Consider the following 27,962-nt stretch of genomic DNA (forward strand, 5'->3'; position numbering starts at 1 on the left):
TTGTCAAAATGACATTGATGGGAATTCACCCCCTGTTTCTTTTCTTTTTAGATAAATGACCTGTCTCCGTTTCCGTATATACAACTGCCTATACAGATTTGCCTGTAGTATAATTTTCAATGATGAGTTAAAGTCTTCCTTCTAAGCTATAGTTGTTTTGCAATAAATAAGATTGCAAGATAAGTTCTATTTTAGTCTTCCTGTTCTGGGCCATTGAAAGATAATATTATTCAAAGCAAGCCAGGGATTTGAACTTAAATTTAGCAGATTGACCAGGGCCAATCTAAGGTCCACCCCCTATAGAAATTGCTTTTGTACAGAGGTGGTGCTTTGTTTTTAGTCTACATTGAGACCCCGATTAGGGAGTCTGATGTTTTTTCAGAGCTGATAAATATGTGTCTTTTGTGAGGTGACTTTTGGTACAATATAAGTAAGTTGTTTTCTACAGCCGCGTGAGATTATTTTTCCAGGAATCCAGGCATGGTAGGAAAAGAGTTTGCGAGAAATACCGTCACTGGTATATCGACGGGGGACCGTTTACCCTCGAAAAAGATATCATTGGTGACCCAGGATGGGTGCAACCTTGGCCTAGAGTTTGGTCCGTTTGATCGTTCGTGGTGGCAGTAACTAAAGGACCTATCAGTAACAGTGATAGTAAAAGAAACCGTGTTTATCGAAAAAAAAATCTATATTTACGGTACAGTAGTGGTAACCGAAAGGCGTTCCATTACAATATTTGGCGCCAGCAAAGCTTTCCCCTCCAATAAGCGTTGCAGTACCATTTCCGCGCCACTATCTGGTAGCAGCCGTGGTTACCATTCCAATACCTGGTAGATCTGGTGGCAGTAACTAAAGAAGCTATCAGTAACACTGATAGTAAAATAATCCGTATTTTCCGAAAAGACGATTTAATTTCGCCTACGCAGTAAACTATTGTGAGATTATATAAAAAATTTCGGGAAAATGACAGAATCAAATAAAAATTACGAAAATCTGAATGGGCGTTGCCTTACTAGAATAAAATAAAATTTTACGATTGAACATATAACACAACTACAGGTGGATTTAGCTTAGAAGTAAAAGGCTATAGAAGTAAAGGTTACAAAAATCTTAATGGGCGTTGCCTAGTTGGACTATAAGAAAATTTATGAATCAATATATCGCACGACTAATTAGCTTGGGAAAATAATCAGCAAATTCAGACGTAACAACTTATCACAAAATAGTACCGGAAGTACAGTTGACCATTCAAAGAAGTATTTTGATAATTAGCTGAATTTTTTAATAACGGCAGATAGACAGAAGATTCACACAAGGTCAGAAAAGGAACAAGGATTAATATAATTAGACATGGATTCGAAAAAACTAACCCAGTGAACCAAAAAAAATCGTATACAGATTCTCATTTATATGTGACCCCTGCTGGAAGCACCCTTGGGAATTCACCATCAGCTGGAATCCTATATCTTTCGGGGGGTGAAATAGACATTTCTGACACATTCGAAAAGGGAACTTCAAAACAAAATCAAGCATAGGACAATCTCCAGTACGAACCGTAGAGGAAGAAAAGAATACACTGCAGATTCAAAAGGAATTATTCCCAGATAGAGATGCCTAGATAAAGGAAATAGATATGGGGGTACAAAGAATACAATCGAGAAGGAGCACACCTGGTAATATGAGAGAATGTAAAACAGAAACAGTGGCGGTGTTACACGAAGAAAAATTATTATATGAAAATACGAGGAAAACAAAACCACCTCTCAGATGCTGAGCACAATGAAGGAAAGTTGCGGGTAATAAAAAATACAGATAGAGAACGAACTGAATTAGAAAACAAATTAAGAGGATATAATGACAAAGGATCCAAAGTAGACCTAGTAGTAGGAGTAGAAGGATCAGTATGGAATCGAGATCCAACAGGGGGTCACGAAAAAGTAGTCATGTAGATATGATACAATATATATTAAGTTTCATTAAGGCCGTGATTAAGTGAACTGATGGAACTCGAAAATCCCATGTTAAATTGAAAGATTATATTTAAAAAGTACTCAAGTATTCATTGGCGGAAGATGCCGCTTTTAATCTCAGGCCATAGCTTCTTGAAGATCCTACAAAATGTTTGAAAGGATTTTGCTCTATTTCCTCTAATTGCTTGGAAATCTTAGAAAATGTCTAGGTCTTTTTCACAACTGTACTCTATGAAGGATATTGCTTTTGGAACAAAATCGGTACTATCATGAGCAGAAGACAATAACCTGTAAGATGATTGGAACCATTTTTCGATTTATTTTCCTGTTTTCTAACAGTCCCATAGAATATTTTCAGCTACCTGAAATTTTTACAAGTCGGTTGCCAGAAAGAAGCGTCTCAGATCGCCGATAATAGCCCCTAGAGACCAAAATGACAAGCTGGTTTAATCAGCTGCTTTTTAATAGTGTGAAATTTTCATAAATTATTTCAATGCAATGAAGAAACCTAGAAATGAGAAATAGTCAAGAGCCTTCAGTAAAGTTGTGCACACAAAGCCGAAATCATGGGGTAAATTGAATCAAAGCGAGGTATGCAACTGCGAAACTGCGAAAAATTTGGGGATAGGCGAGTGGATAAAGAACCGAAAAGAGGCTAAGGCGGACTATTGCATGGAAGTTGGAAAGAATGGACTAGTCAACCTCAAACGAGGCCACGACTTACTTTTACCAAGTACAATGTCAGCTTGAATGTGCTCAGCTAGATACTTGCTTTTTCATGATTTTTACCCAGAAAGACTTCTACATTGAAAAGATAGAACGCGATCCAGGCTTTTGGACCGAAAAGATTTTTCCCAAGCTGAAAGGATTCTTCATGGATGCTTTGATCCCAGAACTTGTTGATCCCAGATTTCCACGGGGGCTTCCAATACGAGAGCAGGAAATTCCAATACAGGAAAATTTATTTTCCTTACATTCTATCCTTCTTTGTATTTACATCTTAATTGTTTTGTCATTTGAAATAAAATACCTTTGTTTATCCTCCAACTTGCATGTCCTCCAACTTTATCAAACAGTTCGTGGTAACGAACTGTAGTAAAGAGCGACCCGGCTCAATAGTAACCAAAACTCTAAAAAAATGGAATTTTGATACCAATAGCTACATCAAAATAATCGCATTTTAATGCTGATTTTAAATATATAAGTTTCATCAAGTTTAGTCTTACCCATCAAAAGTTACGAGCCTGAGAAAATTTGCTTTATTTTAGAAAATAGTTGGAAACAACCCCTAAAAGTCATAGAACTCTACAGTAGAAGTTTTAAGCTCCTATCTACAAAAATGTGGAATTTTGTATTTTTTGTCAGAAGGCAGATTACAGATGCGTGTTTATTTGTTTTTTTTTTGTTTTTTTTTTCAGGGGTGATCGTATCGACCCAGTGGTCCTAGAATGTTGCAAAAGGGCTCAGTCTAACGGAAATGAAAAGTTTTTGTGCCCTTTTTAAGTGACCAAAAAAATCGGAGGGCACCTTTGCCCCCGTCCCACGCTAATTATTTCCCCAAAGTAACCGGATCAAAATTCTGAGATAGCCATTTTATTCAGCGTAGTTGAAAATCCTTATAACTATGTCTTTTGGGACGACTTACTCCCCCACAGTCCCCGTGGGAGGGGCTACAAGTTACAAACACTGACCAGTGCTTACATATAGTAATGATTATTGGGAAGTGTACAGACGTTTTCAGGGGCGTTTTCATTTGGTTGGGGGCAGGGGTTGAGAAGAGAGGGATATGCTGGGGGAACTTTTCATGGAGGAACTTGTCATGGGGGAAGAAAATTTCCATGAAGGGAGCGCAGGATTTTCTAGCATTATTTAAAAAAAAACAATGAAAAAATAAATATGACAAAGTTTTTTCAACTGAAAGTAAGGAGCAGCATTAAAACTTAGAAGGAACAGAAATTATTACACATATGAGGGGCTCCCCTCCTCCTAATACCTCGCTCTTTACGCTAAAGTATTTTTAGAAATTTCAACTGTTTATTCTACGGCTTTTGTGATTCAGGGGGTCATTCTTAAGAAATCGGGACAAAATTTGAGCTTTAGCGTGAAGAGCGAGGTACTGACGAGGGGGTGAACCCCCTCATATATGTAATAAAAATATGAGAATACAGAAGTTCCTTATTTAAGCTAATTTGTAAGTTACGTATATCTTTAACTAATAAAATTTATTTTTACTAATAATTTACTAATAAAAAAATTTGTAAAAAATTATAAAAGTTCTAGTTGCCTTTTTAGGTAACCAAATAATCAGAGGGCAGCTAGACCTCCTTCCCCGCTCCTTTTCTCTCAAAATCGTTCGATCAAAACTATGAGAAAGCCATTTAGCCAAAAAAAAATATGCAAATTTCGTTTTAATTATTCATCTGCGGAGAGCATAAATCAAAACATGCATTGATTAAAAAACGTTCAGAAATTATATTAAATAAAAACAAGTGTTTTTGAACTTAAAGTAAGGAGTGACATTAAAACATAAAACGAACAGAAATTACTTCATATATGAAAGGGGCTGCTTCCTCATCAACGCTCCGCTCTTCACGCTAAAGTCTGACTCTTTCTCTTAACTCTAATTTTTAAAACAGTAAAAAACTTCAGCGTAAAGAGCGGGACGTTCACGAGGAAGCAGTCCCTTTCGTATACGAAGTAATTTCTGTTCGTTTTAAGTTTTAATGTCACTCCTTATTTTCAGTTAATTTTTTTTAATTTAATTTGTAAGAAAACTTTGGTTTTCTAAGAATCTTCGAAGAAAGCTTTCAACTAAGTCCGGTGTTTAGTTTCGAATTTATCAACTGAGGTATTTTAAATAGCCTATCCCTAGGAAAAAAACAATAAATTTTAAAATGCACTCTATGCATGCCGTCACAGTTGCATATACATGGGCATTTGGTACTTGAGAATGATAGTGCTCTTTTGCTCATTTTCTCTTCTCCCTTGGTCGGTAACCAAGCTTTGCAAGACGCAGCCAAATATTTCTCGGCTGAAGCCTCTGACTAAAGGAAGCTGTCTATCAAAACCTTTCACAAGACTTGATAATTGGTGCTATTTGAAGTTTTGACAACCAACGGTCTCTAGAGAATTAAAAGACATAAGGCTAACCTTACTTCAATTTTGAAGCTCGATGTTTTCAAGTTCACTTAATCACGGTCTTAAGGAAGAAAGAGAGAAAGATAGAAGAGAAAGAGAGAAAGAAGAAAGAGAGAATACCAAGAAAGCAGAAAGAGGAGAAAATTATGCTGAAAAGAATATGAAACCCAAAACGAACAGAAATTACAATAAGTAACCGAGTCAAACTCAAAACTAGCAGAAACTAACATGAGTAGGGCTCAAAACCCCTATGCCTCCTCAAGGCCAGAGCATGATTTTTACTTTACAGAAAAAATTGATTTTGATTTCTTTTATTTTCTTAACTTTAAAAAATCAAAAATTATTATTACTTATTGAAATGCTGAAAGAATAGCCAGGTAACAAAGGAGGAGGCAGATAGAGAGAATAGAAGACAACTAATGGAAATAATCACAGGGAGAAATTCCCAAGAGCCTCAGAGATCATCTACAGTAGAGTTAATGCATGCAATAAACCTTTAACTGATGAAAGAAAATAAAGATGTACATTTGTACCAGTAGAATTTAAAAAAAAAAACAAAAACGGCAGAATTAAACGGATGTCGAGAGAAAACTGGGTGACAGCGATTCGGCCCTTCCTTAATTACAAAGCGCAAACTGCTTTTAAGGTATTACCGATGCACTACTCAAGAGATTTTGAAAGATTTAAACAAGCCATTTTTGAAAAGTTTCAACTCGTCCCGAACATTTTCTAAGAAGGTTTAGAAGTGAAAGAAAGCGAGACAACAAAACTTAAAAAAGATTACAGGTACAAATTGAAAGATAAGGATTTACAATGGTGGGATCTAGAAAATTATAGAATGTTAGAAGACCCAGGGAAGATAAAATACAAGATGACGGAAATGATAAAAAAAAATTAATGGAAATTTTTTTAGAAAATACCTATCCAAATGTAATAAGGTACTTAAAGGAGAAAAATTCACAAAGAATTGAAAAAATTACAGAATTAGCAGATAGGCACACTGAAATTAGGAGGGAGGCATTCCCGCTAGGAGGTAGTGGCACGAACAAATACCTGTACACAGAAAATATGAATAATATTCTCCAGATATGGCAAAGGCAAACAAAATTAACGTGCTACCATTGCAACTCCGTCGGCCACTATAGCACCAATTGCCCAAAAAAAGACGTTAGAAAATCGGTCAAAAACAGTAACAGTATTATATTAAATGTTTTAACTGTAATAAACGCGGACATTATGCCTCAGATTACCATAGCGCGAATAAAGGACAATGCAGGGAACGATCAATCCTTAGAGAATGGGAAAAAGTATCAAACGTATAAGAGAACCCCATGGGTTAGAAGCCCCAAAAATAAGAAAACTTGCGCATTTGCAGAATCATACAAAATATGTGGTGAACTTAATGGTAAATTGGTGCGAATAGCTATTGATGCCTGCAGTGACCAAAGCTATGTACGGAAAGATTTAATTTAGAAAGCCGACATTAACTATGAAAATAAGTTGACAGCGCTATGCTACATGGAGCAAAGCATAAGTGTCCAACGGCTCAGGTCACAATAGAAATCGCCAATAAAGAAGGGAATACGGTTAAAAAGGAATTAAAAGTAGGTGTTGTACTAACTCTTGCAGTAGATGTATTACTAAGAAGAGACTTTGGAAATATCGGAAACCTTCTTTCACTAAAAGCAACCTCTATAAGTAAATGCGGTGACACGGGACCAAGCACAAAAGAAAGGGGAAGCTAAGTCGACCACTATTGAAAATGATGATCAAAATATACAAAACCAATTTCAACTTAGTGACGAGAAGTTTATACAGAATGCAAAATGAAGAAAACCTAAAAGCCAAATAAGGGCTGACAAGAAGGAATATAATCAGAAGCGAGAAAAATTACTGACCATTGAAAAAGAACCGAAATTAGCTAAAGATTTACTAGCCGGGGTACTTTGTCTTGTGTGTACTTTTCATTACTTTCACTGCTTTTTAATTATTCTAAAAGCGCTTTACAAAATGTGCGTTTCAAAAGTTATGCATTCAGATTAAGACTTCAACGTCGAAAATAATTTGAAGAAAGTCATTGAATGGAAGCGGATCCCGGGCCAAGATGATTCGTAGCCGCAGTTAGACATCGGCCAAAGATGTAAGATTGGAAAGTTTATTTCAACTTTTAAGGTTTGTGTCTTTGCATTTTGTTTGTTGTTGTATTAACTTTTGAGATTCTGACCAATGAGACGTGCTGGCAGGCATTTTATTAGAGGGAATGTCTTGGTTTCAGGCCCTAATTATCAAATAAAATTTTTTTGTGTAGCTTAGTACTTCTTCTCTAACCTTAAGCCTTTGTTTCTTTGTTTTCCATGACAATCTCTATGTTTCGAAGGAAAAGGCGGTTAATTAAGGGAAGTTTAGAACTCAGACAGGCAATGGCTGTTCTGTGATCCCAAACGGCTACAAAGCAGCATTGAAAGATATCTTTCAGCTTCAATCGAGGATTTATTGATTCTCAAAGCTGCGTAGCTAATACATTGGTCTGAATTAGCATGATTGATTAAAACGTCAAAAGAGACCAGCCCCAAAGAGGAACAGCGTCTTTTTTCATTGTTTTATTGTTTCACATTTAGTTTATTTTGATTTCACCAGAAGACAAACAGTAAGTTTCTTATAGTTTACAGTGTCTATATTTATCTGCTAACATAGGTCTTGGAAAGTGTTTATATGATCTTTTACTTTATGAGAATTTATCTCCCATTTTGATGCAGTTGTCTTATAAGTTTATCACACAAGATAACCCCATGATTTTGAGTGTAGATAAAGTTACCACTCTGGTTATACCTGAGGGTTGCACCTCTCCCCCAGCCTGGGACCAAACTTAGCAGACATAAATGATGTTCGAGTTGAGACGTCAAAAGGAGATTCCACCCAAGATGTTTCTTATCTTCCAGGACAGTTTCCTGTAGTATATAAGGATATAGCCATACAAACCGTAATTTGAATAGTTCTTTTGCTTTGGCAGTGGAGGGCACTCTTCAGTATTACTAAAATCCCATCGTATGCGCCCCCAATAGTTGGTTTCAAAAGTTTTGACAATTTTGAAAAACATCACGCAAACAAAAAAACATGAAAACAAAATCTCTAATGCAAAGAAGTTTGTAATTTACATGACACAATGGGTGCAATCTCTTGTAAGATTGCTTTTTCTTTTGCAGAGCACGAATAGAAAATTACTGGCGAATTATACGAGTATATTTCCTCTTGACCACAGTCACTAAAACTAAATCAGGACGAAAAGACGACTCAAAGAACTTTTGTGTATTTTCATCAATAAAATGAAAGTGTTGTGAAAATGTAACTTCAGATTCTTCTTAGATAGTCAGTTCGCATTATTACTTTCTAGTTCATATTCATGACTTTTTCTGTAATCCAATTCATATAGGAAGTTGTGCGTGCATAAACACCAGGAAATCGTTCATCCGCACATTTATATCCAAACGAGACAATACCGACCAGATAATGCCGCCTACTTTCTGGATAAAAAAATGTCAGAGGTCCTCCGCTGTCACCACCACAAGCATCCTTGCCTGGATTATTTGCACATATTTGGTCATTGTTTATAAGCAATTTTATGCTTTTGTAAGACTGGATACATTCATTGTGTGGAGTGACTATTAAATTCGCCTGCTGCAACACTTTTGCTTTTTCTCCTCCATAGGACAGAGCACCCCAGCCAGCAACAGTAACAGATCTATTAGCGAGATCAAGATTTCTCAATCCTGCCATCGGTAAGCAAATCGGACTTATTCTGTCTGTAAACTTAACTGATTCCTTAAGAAGTAGGATTGCTATATCATTTTGAACCAATTGCTTTGCCTTTAAATATTTTTCATGAGGAATCATGGCCTTTACGACTACATCTATCCGGCCAGGATCTGAATCATCATCTTTATCATGATCTCCTAAACGGACCATGTATTCTCCTCTTTTTCCTAAACAATGAGCGGCTGTCACGACATGTTTGGCTGTTATTAGTGCACCTCCACAGAAAAATCTACCGTTTTGACCTATGCGGGCTATCCAAGGATGAACACCAACTCTTGCATCTGTACCACCAACCACCATAATCTGAATTAAATTTGGTGCCCTTTTTATCCTTCTCTCATTTTGAAATTTATACGATTGAATGCCACAATTATCTGGAAAGATTTCAATCAGCTTTCCACTTGGCTGTGCAGAAGTGCTTGTTACACCTGAAATGCACATTGTGAATTATTTTTGCAACTTTTCCATTGTCAGTAAATCTTAATATAAACCTAGTAAAATAGATTTGTGACAGGTTTAGTAAATTTACAAAAAAGATATGTAAATTTACAAAATATTTTAACTTTTGCGCAATATGGAAAATTGATTTGTACGACCACTTATTTTGTTGATCTAATATAAAGTAATAAAACCATTCAAATGTTTTTGTGGATAAGAAGAACTGATATTACAAACCAACAAATTTTGTCAAGAAATCACTGAATGCTAGCAACTTCACCAAAATTTAGTTTTTATGCACTAGCAATTAGCAAGATTTATGACTTCACTTTCACTACCAGTTGGAAAAAATATATCAACAATGTTTACAGTGAAAAAGTATGTATATTTAGCTCAAAAGTAAGTGATTCAAAATCGTAATCAGTTAGCAGGTGAAAATTCTATTATATTCTCAAAAGGTCGATTAAAACCCTGAAAATTTCGGGATCTCTGAACAACGCTGATTAAAATAGCTTTCTCAAAATTTTGATTGGATGTGTTTGGGGAAAGGGTGAGCGTGGGAGAGGGTTTATTTGGCTTCCAATCACTTTCAACTATTAAAATGGTATTAGCCCTCTCAATCTCCAATCGAATGAGCTCTTTTCGATGTTTCTCCGATTTCGAAGACAACTCCTACTATACGAAGGGCCAAGGTCTAAGAAAAACAGATAAATAAATAAAACATTGTGCCAACATCGTTCTTTACTTAGGCAGCACTATTGCGCTACCCATTATAGAGTATTTGCTATTGAGAAAGGTTGATAAGTTTGACCTTTATCATCAAAAAAGACGAAGGTCATTGCGGTGAACCTTTCAAAAAATATTGAGGTGAGTATTGAACTAAATCAAAAAAATTATGTATATATGGGTTGTCAAAAGGGCGTAACTCGGGAGCGACTGAGTGTATTAATTCGGAACTCTCAGGAAATGCAAGGGTGTGATAAATTGACCAAAAAGGCAATATTCTTCCGATACTACTACAATACTGCCGCTACTACTTAAATTACTCAAATTACTACCAGTACTACCACTACAATTACAATTACTGCTCCTGTAGCTAGTACTATTGGCTTAAATGGGAAGATAAATTGACCAAAAGGTAATATGTGCATGCTACTACTAATAATACTGCTACGGCTACTACTACTACTACCAATACTACTTCTACTAAACTACTCCAACTATTGCTTCAATTGCAACTACTTTAAAGGTCAATAGGTGATGAAAATCAGATTTAGATGAAAGAAGTATTAAAAGGGGGTCAAAAGGGTCCATCAGCAATACATTTGGAGCAGCTTACCATATCAAGATGAAACTTCCGGGCTATCATGACGGGGGTATTCAACTGACCAAAAGGCAATTGTTTGTACAATTTACTACTACTGTTTGTACTTCTTTTAGTACTACTCTTACTACTATGATACTAGTACCATTAAGGCTAAGTATATAAAGTTGCTTTACTTACTCAAATTACTACCAGTACTACCACTACAATTACAATTACTGCTCCTGTAGCTAGTACTATTGGCTTAAATGGGAAGATAAATTGACCAAAAGGTAATATGCGCATGCTACTACTAATAATACTGCTACGGCTACTACTACTACTATCAATACTACTTCTACTAAACTACTCCAACTATTGCTTCAATTGCAACTACTTTAAAGGTCAATAGGTGATGAAAATCAGATTTAGATGAAAGAAGTATTAAAAGGGGGTCAAAAGGGTCCATCAGCAATACATTTGGAGCAGCTTACCATATCAAGATGAAACTTCCGGGCTATCATGACGGGGGTATTGAACTGACCAAAAGGCAATTGTTTGTACAATTTACTACTACTGTTTGTACTTCTTTTAGTACTACTCTTACTGCTATGATACTAGTACCATTAAGGCTAAGTATATAAAGTTGCTTTACTTACTCAAATTACTACCAGTACTACCACTACAATTACAATTACTGCTCCTGTAGCTAGTACTATTGGCTTAAATGGGAAGATAAATTGACCAAAAGGTAATATGTGCATGCTACTACTAATAATACTGCTACGGCTACTACTACTACTATCAATACTACTTCTACTAAACTACTCCAACTATTGCTTCAATTGCAACTACTTTAAAGGTCAATAGGTGATGAAAATCAGATTTAGATGAAAGAAGTATTAAAAGGGGGTCAAAAGGGTCCATCAGCAATACATTTGGAACAGCTTACCATATCAAGATGAGACTTCCGGGCTATCATGACGGGGTATTCAACTGACCAAAAGGCAATTGTTTGTACAATTTACTACTACTCTTTGTACTTCTTTTAGTACTACTCTTACTGCTATGATACTAGTACCATTAAGGCTAAGTATATAAAGTTGCTTTACTTACTCAAATTACTACCAGTACTACCACTACAATTACAATTACTGCTCCTGTAGCTAGTACTATTGGCTTAAATGGGAAGATAAATTGACCAAAAGGTAATATGCGCATGCTACTACTAATAATACTGCTACGGCTACTACTACTACTATCAATACTACTTCTACTAAACTACTCCAACTATTGCTTCAATTGCAACTACTTTAAAGGTCAATAGGTGATGAAAATCAGATTTAGATGAAAGAAGTATTAAAAGGGGGTCAAAAGGGTCCATCAGCAATACATTTGGAACAGCTTACCATATCAAGATGAGACTTCCGGGCTATCATGACGGGGGTATTCAACTGACCAAAAGGCAATTGTTTGTACAATTTACTACTACTCTTTGTACTTCTTTTAGTACTACTCTTACTACTATGATACTAGTACCATTAAGGCTAAGTATATAAAGTTGCTTTACTTACTCAAATTACTACCAGTACTACCACTACAATTACAATTACTGCTCCTGTAGCTAGTACTATTGGCTTAAATGGGAAGATAAATTGACCAAAAGGTAATATGCGCATGCTACTACTAATAATACTGCTACGGCTACTACTACTACTATCAATACTACTTCTACTAAACTACTCCAACTATTGCTTCAATTGCAACTACTTTAAAGGTCAATAGGTGATGAAAATCAGATTTAGATGAAAGAAGTATTAAAAGGGGGTCAAAAGGGTCCATCAGCAATACATTTGGAACAGCTTACCATATCAAGATGAGACTTCCGGGCTATCATGACGGGGGTATTGAACTGACCAAAAGGCAATTGTTTGTACAATTTACTACTACTCTTTGTACTTCTTTTAGTACTACTCTTACTGCTATGATACTAGTACCATTAAGGCTAAGTATATAAAGTTGCTTTACTTACTCAAATTACTACCAGTACTACCACTACAATTACAATTACTGCTCCTGTAGCTAGTACTATTGGCTTAAATGGGAAGATAAATTGACCAAAAGGTAATATGCGCATGCTACTACTAATAATACTGCTACGGCTACTACTACTACTATCAATACTACTTCTACTAAACTACTCCAACTATTGCTTCAATTGCAACTACTTTAAAGGTCAATAGGTGATGAAAATCAGATTTAGATGAAAGAAGTATTAAAAGGGGGTCAAAAGGGTCCATCAGCAATACATTTGGAGCAGCTTACCATATCAAGATGAAACTTCCGGGCTATCATGACGGGGGTATTCAACTGACCAAAAGGCAATTGTTTGTACAATTTACTACTACTGTTTGTACTTCTTTTAGTACTACTCTTACTACTATGATACTAGTACCATTAAGGCTAAGTATATAAAGTTGCTTTACTTACTCAAATTACTACCAGTGCTACCACTACAATTACAATTACTGCTCCTGTAGCTAGTACTATTGGCTTAAATGGGAAGATAAATTGACCAAAAGGTAATATGCGCATGCTACTACTAATAATACTGCTACGGCTACTACTACTACTACAAATACTACTTCTACTAAACTACTCCAACTATTGCTTCAATTGCAACTACTTTAAAGGTCAATAGGTGATGAAAATCAGATTTAGATGAAAGAAGTATTAAAAGGGGGTCAAAAGGGTCCATCAGCAATACATTTGGAACAGCTTACCATATCAAGATGAAACTTCCGGGCTATCATGACGGGGGTATTAACTGACCAAAAGGCAACATGTGCATGCTTTTACTGTTACTTCTACTACTAATCCAATTTACTACTACTGCTTCTACTTCTCTTAGTGCTACTCTTACTCCTATGACACTAGTACCATTAAGGCTAAGTATATAAAGTTGAAGCGTAGAACAACCACAAATCACTGTACTGTTGCTACTACTGTTATTTCTACTACTAATACAATTTACTACTACTGTTTGTACTTCTTTTAGTACTACTCTTACTACTATGATACTAGTACCATTAAGGCTAAGTATATAAAGTTGAAGCGTAGAACAACCACAAATCACTGTACTGTTGCTACTACTGTTATTTCTACTACTAATACAATTTACTACTACTGTTTGTACTTCTTTTAGTACTACTCTTACTACTATGATACTAGTACCATTAAGGCTAAATATATAAAGTTGAAGGGTAGAACAACCACAAATCACTGTACTGTTGCTAATACTGTTATTTCTACTACTAATACAATCTACTACTATTGTTTGTACTTCTTTTAGTACTACTCATACTACTATGATACTAGTACCATTAAGGCCAAGTATATAAAGTTGAAGCGTAGAACAACCACAAATCACTGTACTGTTGCTACTACTGTTATTTCTACTACTAATACAATTTACTGCTACTGTTTGTACTTCTTTTAGTACTACTCTTACTACTATGCTACTAGTACCATTAAGGCTAAGTATATAAAGTTGAAGCGTAGAACAACCACAAATCACTGTACTGTTGCTACTACTGTTATTTCTACTACTAATACAATTTACTGCTACTGTTTGTACTTCTTTTAGTACTACTCTTACTACTATGATACTAGTACCATTAAGGCTAAATATATAAAGTTAAAGCGTAGAACAACCACAAATCACTGTACTGTTGCTACTACTGTTATTTCTACTACTAATACAATCTACTACTATTGTTTGTACTTCTTTTAGTACTACTCTTACTACTATGATACTAGTACCATTAAGGCCAAGTATATAAAGTTGAAGCGTAGAACAACCACAAATCACTGTACTGTTGCTACTACTGTTATTTCTACTACTAATACAATTTACTGCTACTGTTTGTACTTCTTTTAGTACTACTCTTACTACTATGATACTAGTACCATTAAGGCTAAGTATATAAAGTTGAAGCGTAGAACAACCACAAATCACTGTACTGTTGCTACTACTGTTATTTCTACTACTAATACAATTTACTGCTACTGTTTGTACTTCTTTTAGTACTACTCTTACTACTATGATACTAGTACCATTAAGGCTAAGTATATAAAGTTGAAGGGTAGAACAACCACAAATCACTGTACTGTTGCTAATACTGTTATTTCTACTACTAATACAATCTACTACTATTGTTTGTACTTCTTTTAGTACTACTCTTACTACTATGATACTAGTACCATTAAGGCTAAGTATATATTAAATAAAAAAACTTTTTCTTTAACTGAAAGTAAGGAGCGACATTAAAACTTAAAACGAACAGAAATTATTCCGTATATGAAAGGGGTTCATTTTAAGTTTTAATTCTCCTTACTTTCAGTAAAAAAAAACTTGTCTTTTTATTTAATTTCTGAACTTTTTTTAAATCAATGCAGGTTTTGATTTTGGCTCATCGTATATAAATAATTAAGACGAAATTTATATATTAATTATTACTTTTTAGAATGTTTGCTTTTTGCTAAATGGCTTACTCAAAGTTTTGATCGGAGAAAATCTTGAGAAAAATGGGCGGGGGAGGGGGCCTAATCGCCCTCCAATTTTTTGACTACTTAAAAAGACAACTAGAACTTTTAATTTTACTTATGAACATTTTTATTAGTAATAAATATACCTAATTTAAGAATTAACTTACATACCGAATTTCTATATTCGTATATTTTTACTACGTATATGAGGGGGTTTGCCCCCTCGTCAATACCTCGCCCTTTACACTAAAGTTGGAATATTGTTTCAATTCTTTAAGAATAACCCCTGAATCCAAACGCCATTTAAGGCGATTTGGCGATTTTGAGAAAAATGGGCAGGGGAGGGGGCCTAATCGCCCTCCAATTTTTTGATTACTTAAAAAGGCCACTAGAACTTTTAATTTTACTTACGAACATTTTTATTAGTAATAAATATACGTAATTTACGAATTAACTTACATACTAATACATACTGAACTTATATATTCGTATATTTTTACTACGTATATAAGGGGGTTTGCCCCCTCGTCAATACCTCGCTCTTTACACTAAAGTTCGAATATTGTTTCTATTCTTTAAGAATGACCCCTGAATCCAAACGCCATTTAATTAGAATAAAAAGCTCTTTTGAAACTACTAAAAATACATTAGCGTAAAGATCGAAGTATTGAGATGGGGACGAACACTCTCATCTGTGTAATAGTTTCTGTTCGTTTTAATGTTGCTCCTTACCTTCAGTTGAATAAACTTGTTATTTATATAATTTCTCCTTGTTTTTTGAAATAATGCTGGTAAATCCAGGGCCCCCTTTATGGAAATTCTCTTCCCCCATGACAAATTCCTCCATGGAAATATCTTCCCAGTTAACCTCCTCCACCCCCACCCCCCACCACCACCAGAAAAAATCACCACTGAAAACGTCTTTTTACTTCCCAAATAACCAATACTATATAAAGAAAAATGGGCAAAGCTCATAACTTAATGCCTTTCCCCCGAGGACTGTGGAAGATTAAGTCATCCTCAAAGACAAAGTTATTAGATTTTTCGATCTAATAACTATGAACAAAAGGGCTCTTTCAAAATTTTGATCCGGGGATTATGGGAAAAATGAGCGTCAGAGGGGGGCCTAGTGAAGTATGAACCCAATGTCAGAAAATTAACGGCTAAGTTTCAAACATACACGCCATATAATAGACAAACAGAAGCTGTCATATAACAAAATTAAAATAAATGTATGCATTTGTGTGAAGACGTACTCAAGAAAATAAACACTCCATGACAACTCATGTTTTGGTTCGTTGTTTTTATGTTTTGTCTCGTAACGAGAAATTCCGGAACTATTGCCCCATCTGTTCTACAGCTAGACCCGAGCTGTAGAAACATAGGTAATAGTGAAAAACCCACTTTTGTAACCTTTAACCTTGAATAACTTGCAAAATATACGCGAGATTTTAGAATAGTTTTTGACAACTTTTAGAATATCAAATGAGGCATATTCGAGTTTTTAGCTTATTATCTAAAATTCCAAAGTGGAACCCTCGGTTTACTAGAGTTCAAAATACGAGCGTGTGTAAAGGTTATTTTAGACTAGTGCATGGTTTGGATGTTAACCTAGTCCCGCAAATGTGCAATCAATATTCGGCTAAGTTAGCCTAGATTATAAACCCAAATCCCTTTTTAATAAAATCAAAATTAATGTGTTTTAAATTATTCTTGTTCGTTTCATTCGATTCAAAGTCCTCTATTGGTGAATTTTTGGTCATAATATTAAAATTCAACTATTACAATAAAAATAAAAGACTCACTCTGAAATAGATCTTCATCATTTGGAAATATAATGGCATCGTCGCTAAGCTGAGCATTTAGGGAATTTCCAGACTGCCCATGCCCTAGAAAATAAAGTGCAAAAACCAAAAGGTTTGACATTTCTTTAACCAACTATAAACAAATACTGTAACAACCCCGCAGATGTATTATGCTTGTATACCAACTTTTGATAGGATGTCCATTTTAGGAAAAGCTTGCAGTGCTAATAATAAAAGCGGTTTGACAAAAATACCTGTTTTTTAGTTGTTGGTCTTGCTTATTGTTCTAAAAGAACGATAAGATGCATTACGCAGGATGTTCCATTCTCATTTGTTTAATTTTTTTTAATGTAATTCTACATAGCCGCAATGCCGTGTTTGCCAAGAAAAGGTGTATTTCCTGAAATGTGTAAAAGAGGAGTTCTTTTTTTTATCATGAATCCCTTAAGAAAATTATTGGCTCTTGCCTCCTCCCAGAAAAAAGTAAAATCTAAAATCCTATTCCTGTTTTAGTGCTCTCGTACAGCCTGATAAGTATATAAACCGTCCATTGCATTGAACAGCAAGTAAAGATGGTTCTGGGTCTGAAGTCAAACAATCTAAAAAAGAGGGAAATGGAAAACATGACAGACGAATTTTACTTACAGCTACAGAAACGAATGGACGGGATCCCAGGTAAAAATATAGTATTTTTATAAGGGGAATTTAATGCCCAGATCGGTAATTTCGGGTATAAATACCCGAATAATGGTATTTTAGCCTCGGAAAATTTGACGTAGGAAAAGAAAACAGCAATGGATACAGACTGCTGCGACTTTGTAGATTGAACGATCTAGTTATAACCAATATAGTATTTCGTTATAAAAAGACCCATAAGTTAAAACGGTATTCATTTGATGGTAAGACACCTAACCTTATTGATTATGTTATTGTAAACAGAAGACTGCCAAAATTAACATAAGATGCTAGGGTACATAAGAGTGCTCTTATTGATGTTAAAAGTAAAGATCACTCTCTAGTAGTTTCTAAGGTTAATTTAAAGCCAAAATTAAAGAAGAGTAATTACCTTCCGGGAAACTACGACGTTGGTAGACTCTAGGACGAGAATTTGAAAGAAACTTTCTAGGAATAGTTGAATACCATACAGGAAAGTTAAAAATTTTACAATGTAGAAGATGGATTGAACAATTTCGAGAAAATGGTTTTAGAAGTCGCTGATGGTGTCTTAAGGAGGAAAGTTAGAAACATAGCTAAGAATATTAGTGAAAATGCTTTGTGTTCAATAGAGAGGAGGAGGGAATGGCGCAGGAATTATTCGAGTGGTGGAACATATGAAAAATGGGAAGAATATAAAGAAAGTGGAAAAAACATTAAAATATGAACTAAGGAGGTGTAAAGTGGAGGCCATGGATAAAAAAGTCGAAAATCGGGAAGATACAGCCAGACAGCATAACAGTAAAATATTGTACTGGCATGCTAAAAGATTGAGAGGGAATAGTCAATCTGGACTTGTATCAGTTAAAGACAGGAACGAATTCTACAATTAGAGATAAGGAAAGAGTTAAAAAGAAATGTGAAGAGTATTTTGAGAATGCGCTAAATCCACGATAGAGGTACAGGAAAAGATACAAAAATAATGAAAAACTTTGTGACAGTTTGGATGTGACAGAAGATTTATTTTTTTTAGGAAGAATTAGTGACATTATTGAGAGGATTAAAAACAATAAGACCCCATATGCTGATAGTGTTTAAAAAAAAAATATGTTGGTTGTGAGGTTAGATATAAGCTACTGAATAGTATCGGCATGATTCTTGAAAAATGAGAAGTACCTAGAGATTTTAAGAAAACTAGTTAAACGTTTCCATGCGATAGGTGATAAGAGTGAGTTTGATGATTATAGAGACATTAACCTGGTTTTTGTAGGAAGCAAATTACTTAGTATAATGATGCTATTTAGACTTAGAGGGACTGTAAATAAAGTTTTAAGGGAAGAGCAATGTGAATGTAAGAAGAGCAGAGGATGCGTCGACCAAATTTTCGCTCTCAGATTACTAGTTCAGAAGTGCCCAAGTCATCAAACCCCTTTCGTACTCATTTGTATAGATAATGGACAAAACTTTGATTCAGCTGGATAATAATCTGACACTTTTTTTCCGGTAAGATTGTTTCGTATATTTCTACATAAATATGGGGAAAAGAAAGAAGCAGAAAAGAACTGAAAATGCATCAAGTGATAATGACCCATCAAACCGCTCCATGTTTGATATTTCGGATGCATCAAGTGGTCTAAATTCAGTGTTTTCGAAAGCTAATGATGAGTTATCTTTAAAATCTTTGGCTGATAATTTCACTCAGATGTTAGAAATTGTAAAAGATAATTGATGGTAGATTAAAAACTTTGGAATGCCGTATTTCAACAGTGGAATCTGGACATACAAATTTAAAAACAGAAGTTAATCGTGTTGAAGCTGAAGTTACTGGTGTGAAAAGCGAAATTGATGAACTCAAGAAACATCTCTGTGTTGTCTCGGAAGAGGCTCGTTTCTTCAGAGATTCTACATCTAATTTAACAAACCGCCTAATGTCCCTTGAATATAGATCTAATGACAGCAACCTAATTGTGTGGAATGTTCCGTGTGAAAGCCAAAATGAAGCTAAAGTTATTTTTGAAAAAATTTGTGAGGACGGTCTGCAGATGTCTGAAGTACCGAAGTTCTCTATTGTGATGGTAAAGAACGAGAAAATTTTTTTTTAAAGTGAATGTTCGGTCATCTGATGTTAAGGTTGATATATTAAAAAGAGGTAAACGGCTGAAAGGCAAGTCAGTAGCTAATCACATTAATATTCATTTGAGTGATGATGCACCTATTTCTATTCGTGTTGCTAGGAAAAAGTTATTTGCAATGAAGGATAAATTGACTGCACTGGGTATATCGTCTTGGGTTTCAAATTCCGTTCCGCCAGTTATTCGTGTCGAAAGAGCAAATGGAGTGAAAGCTGTTTATCAATGTGACCAACTAATTGCCGAAATAAGCCAACCAATGTGTTTAGGAGGTGTTCCACAGTGAAATAATAATTATGTTGTATGTCCATGTAAATGTTTTTTTTTGTTTTTGTTTTGTGTTTTTTTTCTTTTTTCTTTTTCCCTTTGCTTATATTTTTTTCTTTTAAATGTATGTTTGTAGATGTTGTTTTTGTTGTCAAGATTAATTTATGTCAAAGAGAAAAGTAAATAATTTCCCTTTTTTCCCCCTTTTAGTGTGAGTGTGTGGTGCATTTGTGTGTGTATATTGTGTAGGTATCCGGTAAATAAATATTGAGAATTATGTTAGTTTGCAACTCATTCCTTCCTTGGCCGATATTGGAAAGGAAAAGTATTGCTTGTATCTTTTTTCTGTTTGTATATTTTCTTAATCTATTTTCTTTTAATTCACTTATTGCTTGTGTTAAGGATAGTTATTTCAGTCATAGTATTGTTGGTTATATTTATTTCCGTTTTTTAAAGGAAGTTATTAAGGGCTCTTTTAACTTTCATTCGTCCCGGGATTTACTGAGAAGAATAATATTGGATAGTTATGATGATTTTTTCTCACTTGACCAGTACCGTTTAAATGATTTTGAAAATGGTTGTAGATTTTGATAGATTGCGTCCACTTGAGAATAGTCCACTTTATTTGGCCCATTTGGAGATAATAGATGAAAGTAGAGGGATTGATGATTTTGTTGTAGAGGAAAGTAAAATAGCAGTACGCTATATTAGCCCGGTTGATATTTCTGAATCGATGCCTAATGATTCTCTTACGGTTTTCCACTTGAATTGTCGGGGACTGCAAAGCAGTGTAACATATTTAAATGAACTATGTATGTTTTCTGGAATTCAAATATTAGCTCTAACTGAAACTTGGTTACAGAATCATAATTCTAGTTTATTAGAAATAGGTAATTATCGATTGTGTCTTAAGAATAGGGAGACTCGTCAGCATGGTGGACTGGGTGCTTACATTAGAAAAGACTTGCTAGCTATAGAAAGAGATGATTTAAGGGTTAATAGAGAAATGGTATTTGAGAGCTTGGTATTAGAGGTTAGCAAGAAATCCAAGGTGTTTTATTTGGTTGTTGTTTATAGACCTCCGTCGAGCAATATTAACGAATTTTTTATGTTACTAGAAGAACAGTTGGACATGATTAGGAGTAGAAACTTACCTATATTTGTGTGTGGTGATTTCAATATTGACCTAATGAATCTGTTTATTAATACAGAAGTTAGCCAGTTTTTAAATATTATGCTGAGTTATGGGTTGAAGCCTACGATTACAGTCCCAACTAGGGTTACTATGAATTCAGCATCGTTGATTGATAATATTTTTGCTAATGTCAGTTACTATAATGCAAGTGTGATAATGAATGAAGTATCTGACCATTTTGGGATATTTTTGAGTGTTCAAAATTTTTTTAGTAAAGGTACTAGGCTTAACTCAAATTCACAAAATAGATATAAAAAAGTGATCATTGATAATAATGTGCTCATTCTTTATAAAGTAAAGTTAGAGAAATGTAATTTTGAATTTTTAAATAGTAATGAACTAGATATTAATGCTAAGTTTCAAAATTGGTATTCAATTATAAATAGTTTATTGATTGATTGTAGTATTTGTAAAAATGCAACTCGTCGTAGAGAAACTCCAAAGAAACCCTGGATCACCCAAGCTCTTTTAAAGGCTATTATTAGAAGAAGATATTTTTTCAAAATGTGTGCGGCTAGTAATAGTGTAAGTGATAAAACAGAATACAAGATTTATAGTAACCAGTTAAATGCACTACTTCGTAAAGCCAAAGCTGATTACTATCGTAATAAATTTAAATCTTGTGAAGGTAACCCTAGAAAAACATGGCAAATTATAAAATCCGTCGTAAGTCCTAATAATGATGGTATATTTCCTGACGGTATACATAATGATAGTACAACTGCTGATAGAATGTGCCGTCATTTTGCTAATGTGGGAAAGGATTTGGTCCAAAGTATAGTTATTTCTGAGCATGAAGGTAGTTTTAAGAAATATTTATCGAATGCAAGTGATGTTTCAGCGTATTTGAAGCCAATCAACGCTTCTGAGCTTTCTGAAACATTGAAAAATTTAAAAATTGGAGCTTCAGGCTCTGATTTTGTAACAGTTAAAACTTTAAAGTATATTTACCCTGTTATTTCCGGTCATTTAGTGTATTTATTTAATGAATGTTTAAGGACTGGGGTGTTTCCAAGTTGTTTTAAAATTGCAAAAGTTATTCCTGTCTATAAAGGTGGAGATAAAAATGTACTAGGAAATTATAGGCCCATTTCTTTATTACCAGTAGTATCTAGATTGTTTGAGAAATTGATAGTTAAAAGAATGGTTGAATTTTTGGAGAGTAAATCATTTTTAATCCAAATCAATTTGGTTTTCGGAAGGGTTTATCTACTGAGCATGCTGTTTTATTTTTGACAACTTTTGTGAATGATGCGTTGGATAATGGTATGAAAGTCGCTTCTGTTTTTCTTGATATTGTAAAAGCTTTTGACTGCGTTGACCATTTTATACTCATTGCCAAATTAGAAAATTACGGTTTTAGAGGACCATTTCTTGAATTACTGTCCTCGTTTTTAAAAGAAAGAACTCAATATGTACACCTAGGAAATAATGTTTCTTCAGTCAGTAGTGTTAAATTTAGAGGACCTCAAGGATCTATTCTTGGTCCCCTGTTATTTCTAATTTTTATAAATGATTTATGTAGAGCTTTTAATATGATTTCGTATGATCTTGACATTGGATGTGACGGGGAAAAAGTAATTATTCCCAGCTTTGCGGATGACACTCATATAACTGTGGCTGCACGAACAGGAATTCAGCTGTTGAGTCGTATTAGTTCTTGTCTGGAGTTTGTACACAATTGGATGAAGCTTAATAAGTTAAATTTGAATTATAGTAAATCTTGCTTTTTATTGTATGGGAGCTCAAATTATTACCCTTGGATAGACAGACTTAATATTGCCGATATGGGTATTCTAAGAATGAATTGTACAAAATATCTAGGAGTTTTAATTGATGAATGTCTCAGCTTTAGAGAACATATAGATTATATTAGTCTTAAACTCGCTAGGAATGTTGACATTTTAAGAAAGTTGCAGTATTTTCCCAAGAGATATTTTAAGAACAATGTATTATTCCTTAATTCATCCTTATCTGCTATATTGTTGCAATGTTTGGGGTAGTACATTTCCTTCTCATCTCGATCGTGTTCGAGTTTTGCAGAATAAAGCGCTTCGAGTGTTATGTGGTGTAGGTTTTAAAGACTCGGTACAAAAGAGGTATATAGAATGCAAAATCTTGCCTTTAGCAGGACTTATTATTTTTTATCGAAGCCTGTTTATATATAAATATTTTCAAAATTGTTTACCAATATGTTTTAAAAGTATGTTTGAATTAGGAAGTGATATTCATACACATTCTACGAGACAGTCCGATATAATTCGTCGTCCGCTTACTATTACTCGTAGATCTCAATTCTCTATTCGGCATCTAGGACCCCATGCATGGAATTGTTTACCTACGACTTTGAGAAACTTGGATAGCTTTCTTGAATTTCGGCGGGAATTAAAGCTATTTTGCCTTAATATTTATGGTTTTGATAGTTGAGTGGACCTCAAGTGGAGCCAAGATGTTGGTTTTGATTTTGGCGATACTGGTTAAGTGGTTTTAGTTTCTTTTTGTTTTGTCTCTTTTGAAGTGTAAATCCGTTTCGATTGAAATGCAGGGTAATTGATTTTTTCTTCTTCTTCTTTCTTTCTTTTTTCTTTTCCTTTTCTTTTCTTTTTATTTTTTCTTCTTTTCCGTATTGTTTTATATGTATGTGTATTGGGGTTGTAAGCCCAAACAAGCTTTGCTTCGGGCCATTTGCTTGTTTTGTTGTGTTATTTATATTAATAAACCCATCTTTCTCTCAAAGCTGATAGGAGAGCCATAGCGAAGGTCCTCTCCTTGTTTGATATACTAGATAAATAAATTAAAGGGATCATTGATATGTACTAGAATAAAATTGCTGCGGTTTGCACATGAAATGATATTAATAGCAGTTTTCGTATTAAATGAGGAGTTAAACAGGGTTACATTCTATCACCTATAGCAAAGGCAATCTAAGAACACAGACAAGAAATGGGGAAGTAAAACTCCTCACGACTTAGAACTTGCTGGTGATTTATGCTGGTGACTTAAAAATTCAATTTTTTTCAAAACTGGCAGCGGACAACCCGAATGTTCGTTTAGTCGTCAAAACATAAATATATATACACTCTAGAGTTAACACTTATGAAATAATTTAAAATAGTTCTAAACATCCGCTTAAAATCAGTACACAATAATTGACTAGTCAAAATATGATAAAATATGACTAACCAACTAAAGCAGCGGACAAGTAAAATATTCGTTTTAATCGTCAAAACACAAGATATGTGTACAATCCATAATCAACACTTATGAGATGATTTAAAATAAACCCAATCGTCCACTTAAAATCAGTACTCAATAACTGACTAGTCAAAATATAATATAACTAATGAACTAAGGCTGTAGCTATTCTTGCTTACTAGCAGTAACATTAAAAAACTTTACAAATGAGCGAACAAAGCTTTTCAAATATATGTTTCGAGACACATTGATTGGCTGTATACGAGGTGCAGGATCTGCCACTGCTCTTGCTGGTCTTTCTCGATGTAGCTTGAAATCAGGGGACAGTATGGATCGATGGTATGTGCTATTCACCACCCCTGTTCCATAAGAAACCGACAGTTTTTTTCGACGGCTATAGAACAAACTGTTCAAGGAGGGCAGAGTATGGGACTTACTCTGCTTTCGAAATTACCAACTTCGCAACAGTGCTTTCGAAATTACCAACAATGCCCGAAGTTGAACTCTCTTAATCGTGTCCAACTGCTCCTGCGTTCGGCCACAATGCCAAACGGGGGAACAGTATTCAAGACAAGACCGTATAAAAGAGGTATAAGCTCGCAAAAGGTGATCTGAAGGAATTCTGTGTCGAGACAGCAGCTTCAGGGAGCTAATACCTGCATTAGCTCTCCGGAGCAGCATTTCCGTCTGTTTCTCTGACTTTAAATCAGCAGTAAGATACACCCCAAGTAGCTTAAGTTCAGTTACACGGCTGGAAGGAGAAAGGGGAGGATAACATTCTGGGTTGCTTTTAAGAAAAGAGAAAGTCAGCACAAAAGACTTCTGGACATTAACAGCCATCCTGTCTGCAGCAGCATCATCCGATAAATCAGCCATGATGGTAGCTGCACTGCTTTGAATATTTTTGTAGCACAGTTCGGCAGTAGCTAAATCATCAGCATATTTCCAGCGATCTGGAATGCTTATTGCCAGATTGTTTATCATGATTAGAAAAAGAAGTGGACCCCAGTATTGTGCCCAGAGGCACTCCACAAAATATAGGCATTTCATCAGAAAAGTTGATTTACTTAGTACGCTGCGTTCTATTTGCAAGGAAATTAGCTATAATTCGCGCTAAAAAGAGTGGACATCAAACTTAGAGAGGAGCTTCTTTATCAGTGCACTATGACAAATAAGGTCAAAAGCTTTCTTTAGGTCAATTGCTATCAGATTAATCCAGCGTCCAGGCTCATCCAGTTGTTTGAGAATTGTATCCAACATACTTGCCAGATAATGGGCAGTGGACTTTTTGGGCATGTTTCCAAACTGTCTAGGATCAATAAGCTCAATTACCTGCTTCTTTAACCAACCAGCCAAAAAACTCATAAACTTTGCTAAACACAGGGGTCATTGTAATTCGTCTAATTCCAGAAAAATCATTTGGTGCATCTTTTTTTGGGGTTGGTGTAATATATCCATTTTTTCCAAATGGATGGGTAATTAGATTAAAAATATGGGCCAAAGGGAAACATAATCTGTCAGGGAACGCTTTAATTAAATCTACAGGGGTATCAACCGGTGTTACACTAGTTCTTTACAAAACACTTAGCCTTTTTTTTACTTCATTTGGCGACATAATAGAGAAATCACAAAAATCAAGTAGAGGACTTGGTATATAATCTTTTGGTAGAGGAGGGATTGACTGGGCAATATTAACCCGGTGATTCAGCTTATTTACAGTATCAAATTCTTTTTCATCTAAATTAAAATCCACTCCTTTCTCTTTTTTTTCCAACTATATTTTTAATTTCTCAGTGCTACTGGCTCTGCTTTGACTTAAACAAATGATTCACTTTTCTTTCGGGATATTCATGGGCCGCATTTCTTGTCATTAGCCAAATTTTGCTTTTTTAGCTTATTTGCTTGTTCATGTTTGCCTTCGCGGAAAAGCCGCCTTTTTTCTAAAAAAAAAATTGAGCGTCGATATATTCTTGGTGACGTAAGCACGATCCGCAGAATGATGTTTTGAAGTTTTTTTTGGAAAAACCAGACTTATGTCTGGTTATGAGGACTTGGTATTTCATGTTTTGGTAGAGGAGGGATTGACTAGACAATATAAACCATATGGGCATTGAGCTTATTTGCAGTTTCAATTTCTTTTTCATCTAAATTAAAATCCACTCTTTTTTATTTTTTTCCAACTTTATTTTTAGTTTCTCTTTACCACTGTCTTTGCTTTGACTTAAACAAATGATTCACTTTTCTTTTGGTATATTCATGGGCCGTATTTCATGTCATTAGCCAAATTCGAAGGCGGCCTTCGTTGAAAAGCCGCCTTTTTTGTAGAATGAGAGTCTTTATATTCTTGGTGACGTAAGCACGATCCGCAGAATGATGTTTTGAAGTTTTTTTTTGGAAAACAATACTTATATGTGCACAGTAGCTTTTCTTGTAGCAGACTTGCTTTTGAATGTGCACCTTGTGCCTTATAAATCTCATCCCAGCTCACTTGACTAATCCAGTTATCAAATTCTAAAAGGCCTTCGTCCCTTATTGGTCTGCTGGTCACCGTTGTAGTTTTGTACTCAATTCAAATTTTGTTGAGAGGATTAAACTCTAGAGTGAAGTGGTAACTCCCGCCCAACTGTGCGCCAGGTACTGGTTCCCTGTAGAACTCTTGTAAATTTGAAGAAATAAGGTCTAACATAGTATTCCCTTTTGTGGTTGGCTTTTTGACCAGTTGTTTAAGACCAAGTGCTCTGTTGTTTTGCTCAAGTTTCAGTTCATTGGCATCACCTAGCATAAATTTTCCGCAATTAGGGTATTTACCAGTTACATAATCAGCACTTAATTGAATTTTTTCTAGAAATAACTTTCGGTCATTCGCACTCTGGCCCGGTGAATAATAATATGAACAAACAGCAATTCCGGTGAATTTGCGTGGGAGCCGTTTAGGTTGCAGAAAAACCCAAATCAACTCATCATATTTATTTAAACACGGGACTTCAATTAATCTCGCTTTAATTTTATTATGCGAGTAAATCATAACCCCGCCTCCCTTTTCCCCACTTTATTCATACTCAAACCTTCTGTGTTACTGAAAAGAAAATTTGGGAAATTAAAATCATCTGAACAATACTCTTTCAGCTTTATCCTACAGCTTAACTTAACAGTAGCAGTGAGAGGTTCGGTTTTCGAAACTGGCTTTAGGCTCCTATCCATGTATTCATCCAGGGTAAATGTAGCGAAGGGGTTCCGAATGGGGCACGTGACTGAAAAGGCTGCTGTGAGTTGCTGTTGTTACTGGGACTGCTGCCTGGTGTTGTAAACCAGAAGGAGGCGGGGGAAGTGGGTTGGGTAGACACGGATGGGGGAACAAAAATGTGTGCGAGGGAATTTGGGTGGGTATGTAAAACTCCGGCATTTGGTACGCGGGAGAAGTAGGATGCATCCGAGAGAGCTCCAGAGGGACCGGATTGTAATGATCTTGGTACAGGAGACTTCGAACTGAAATCATAGTTGGAAAGG

At 35.1% G+C, this 27,962-nt stretch overlaps 2 protein-coding genes across 2 annotated transcripts in view; one reads left to right on the top strand and one right to left on the bottom strand.

Moving 5' to 3' along the window:
* The window catches only part of LOC136042003 (venom protease-like), a 78,176-nt gene that overhangs the window by 18,463 nt on the left and 31,751 nt on the right, over positions 1 to 27,962 (top strand). Inside the window, exon 2 of the mRNA XM_065726837.1 lies at positions 17,529 to 17,690. Within this exon, the coding sequence (XP_065582909.1) occupies positions 17,588 to 17,690 (103 nt within the window). The 5' untranslated portion in view covers positions 17,529 to 17,587. The remainder of the gene's footprint in view (positions 1 to 17,528; positions 17,691 to 27,962) is intronic.
* Positions 8,400 to 17,188, bottom strand: LOC136042004 (venom protease-like). Its single transcript, XM_065726839.1, has 2 exons — positions 17,016 to 17,188; positions 8,400 to 9,349 (listed from the first exon to the last, which is right to left on the bottom strand). The coding sequence occupies exons 1-2, from the start codon at positions 17,134 to 17,136 to the stop codon at positions 8,496 to 8,498; spliced, it is 975 nt and encodes a 324-aa protein (XP_065582911.1). The 5' UTR covers positions 17,137 to 17,188; the 3' UTR covers positions 8,400 to 8,495.

This window comes from Artemia franciscana, unplaced genomic scaffold (genome assembly GCF_032884065.1).
Source record: "Artemia franciscana unplaced genomic scaffold, ASM3288406v1 PGA_scaffold_55, whole genome shotgun sequence".
NCBI classification, from domain to species: Eukaryota; Metazoa; Arthropoda; class Branchiopoda; order Anostraca; family Artemiidae; genus Artemia; species Artemia franciscana.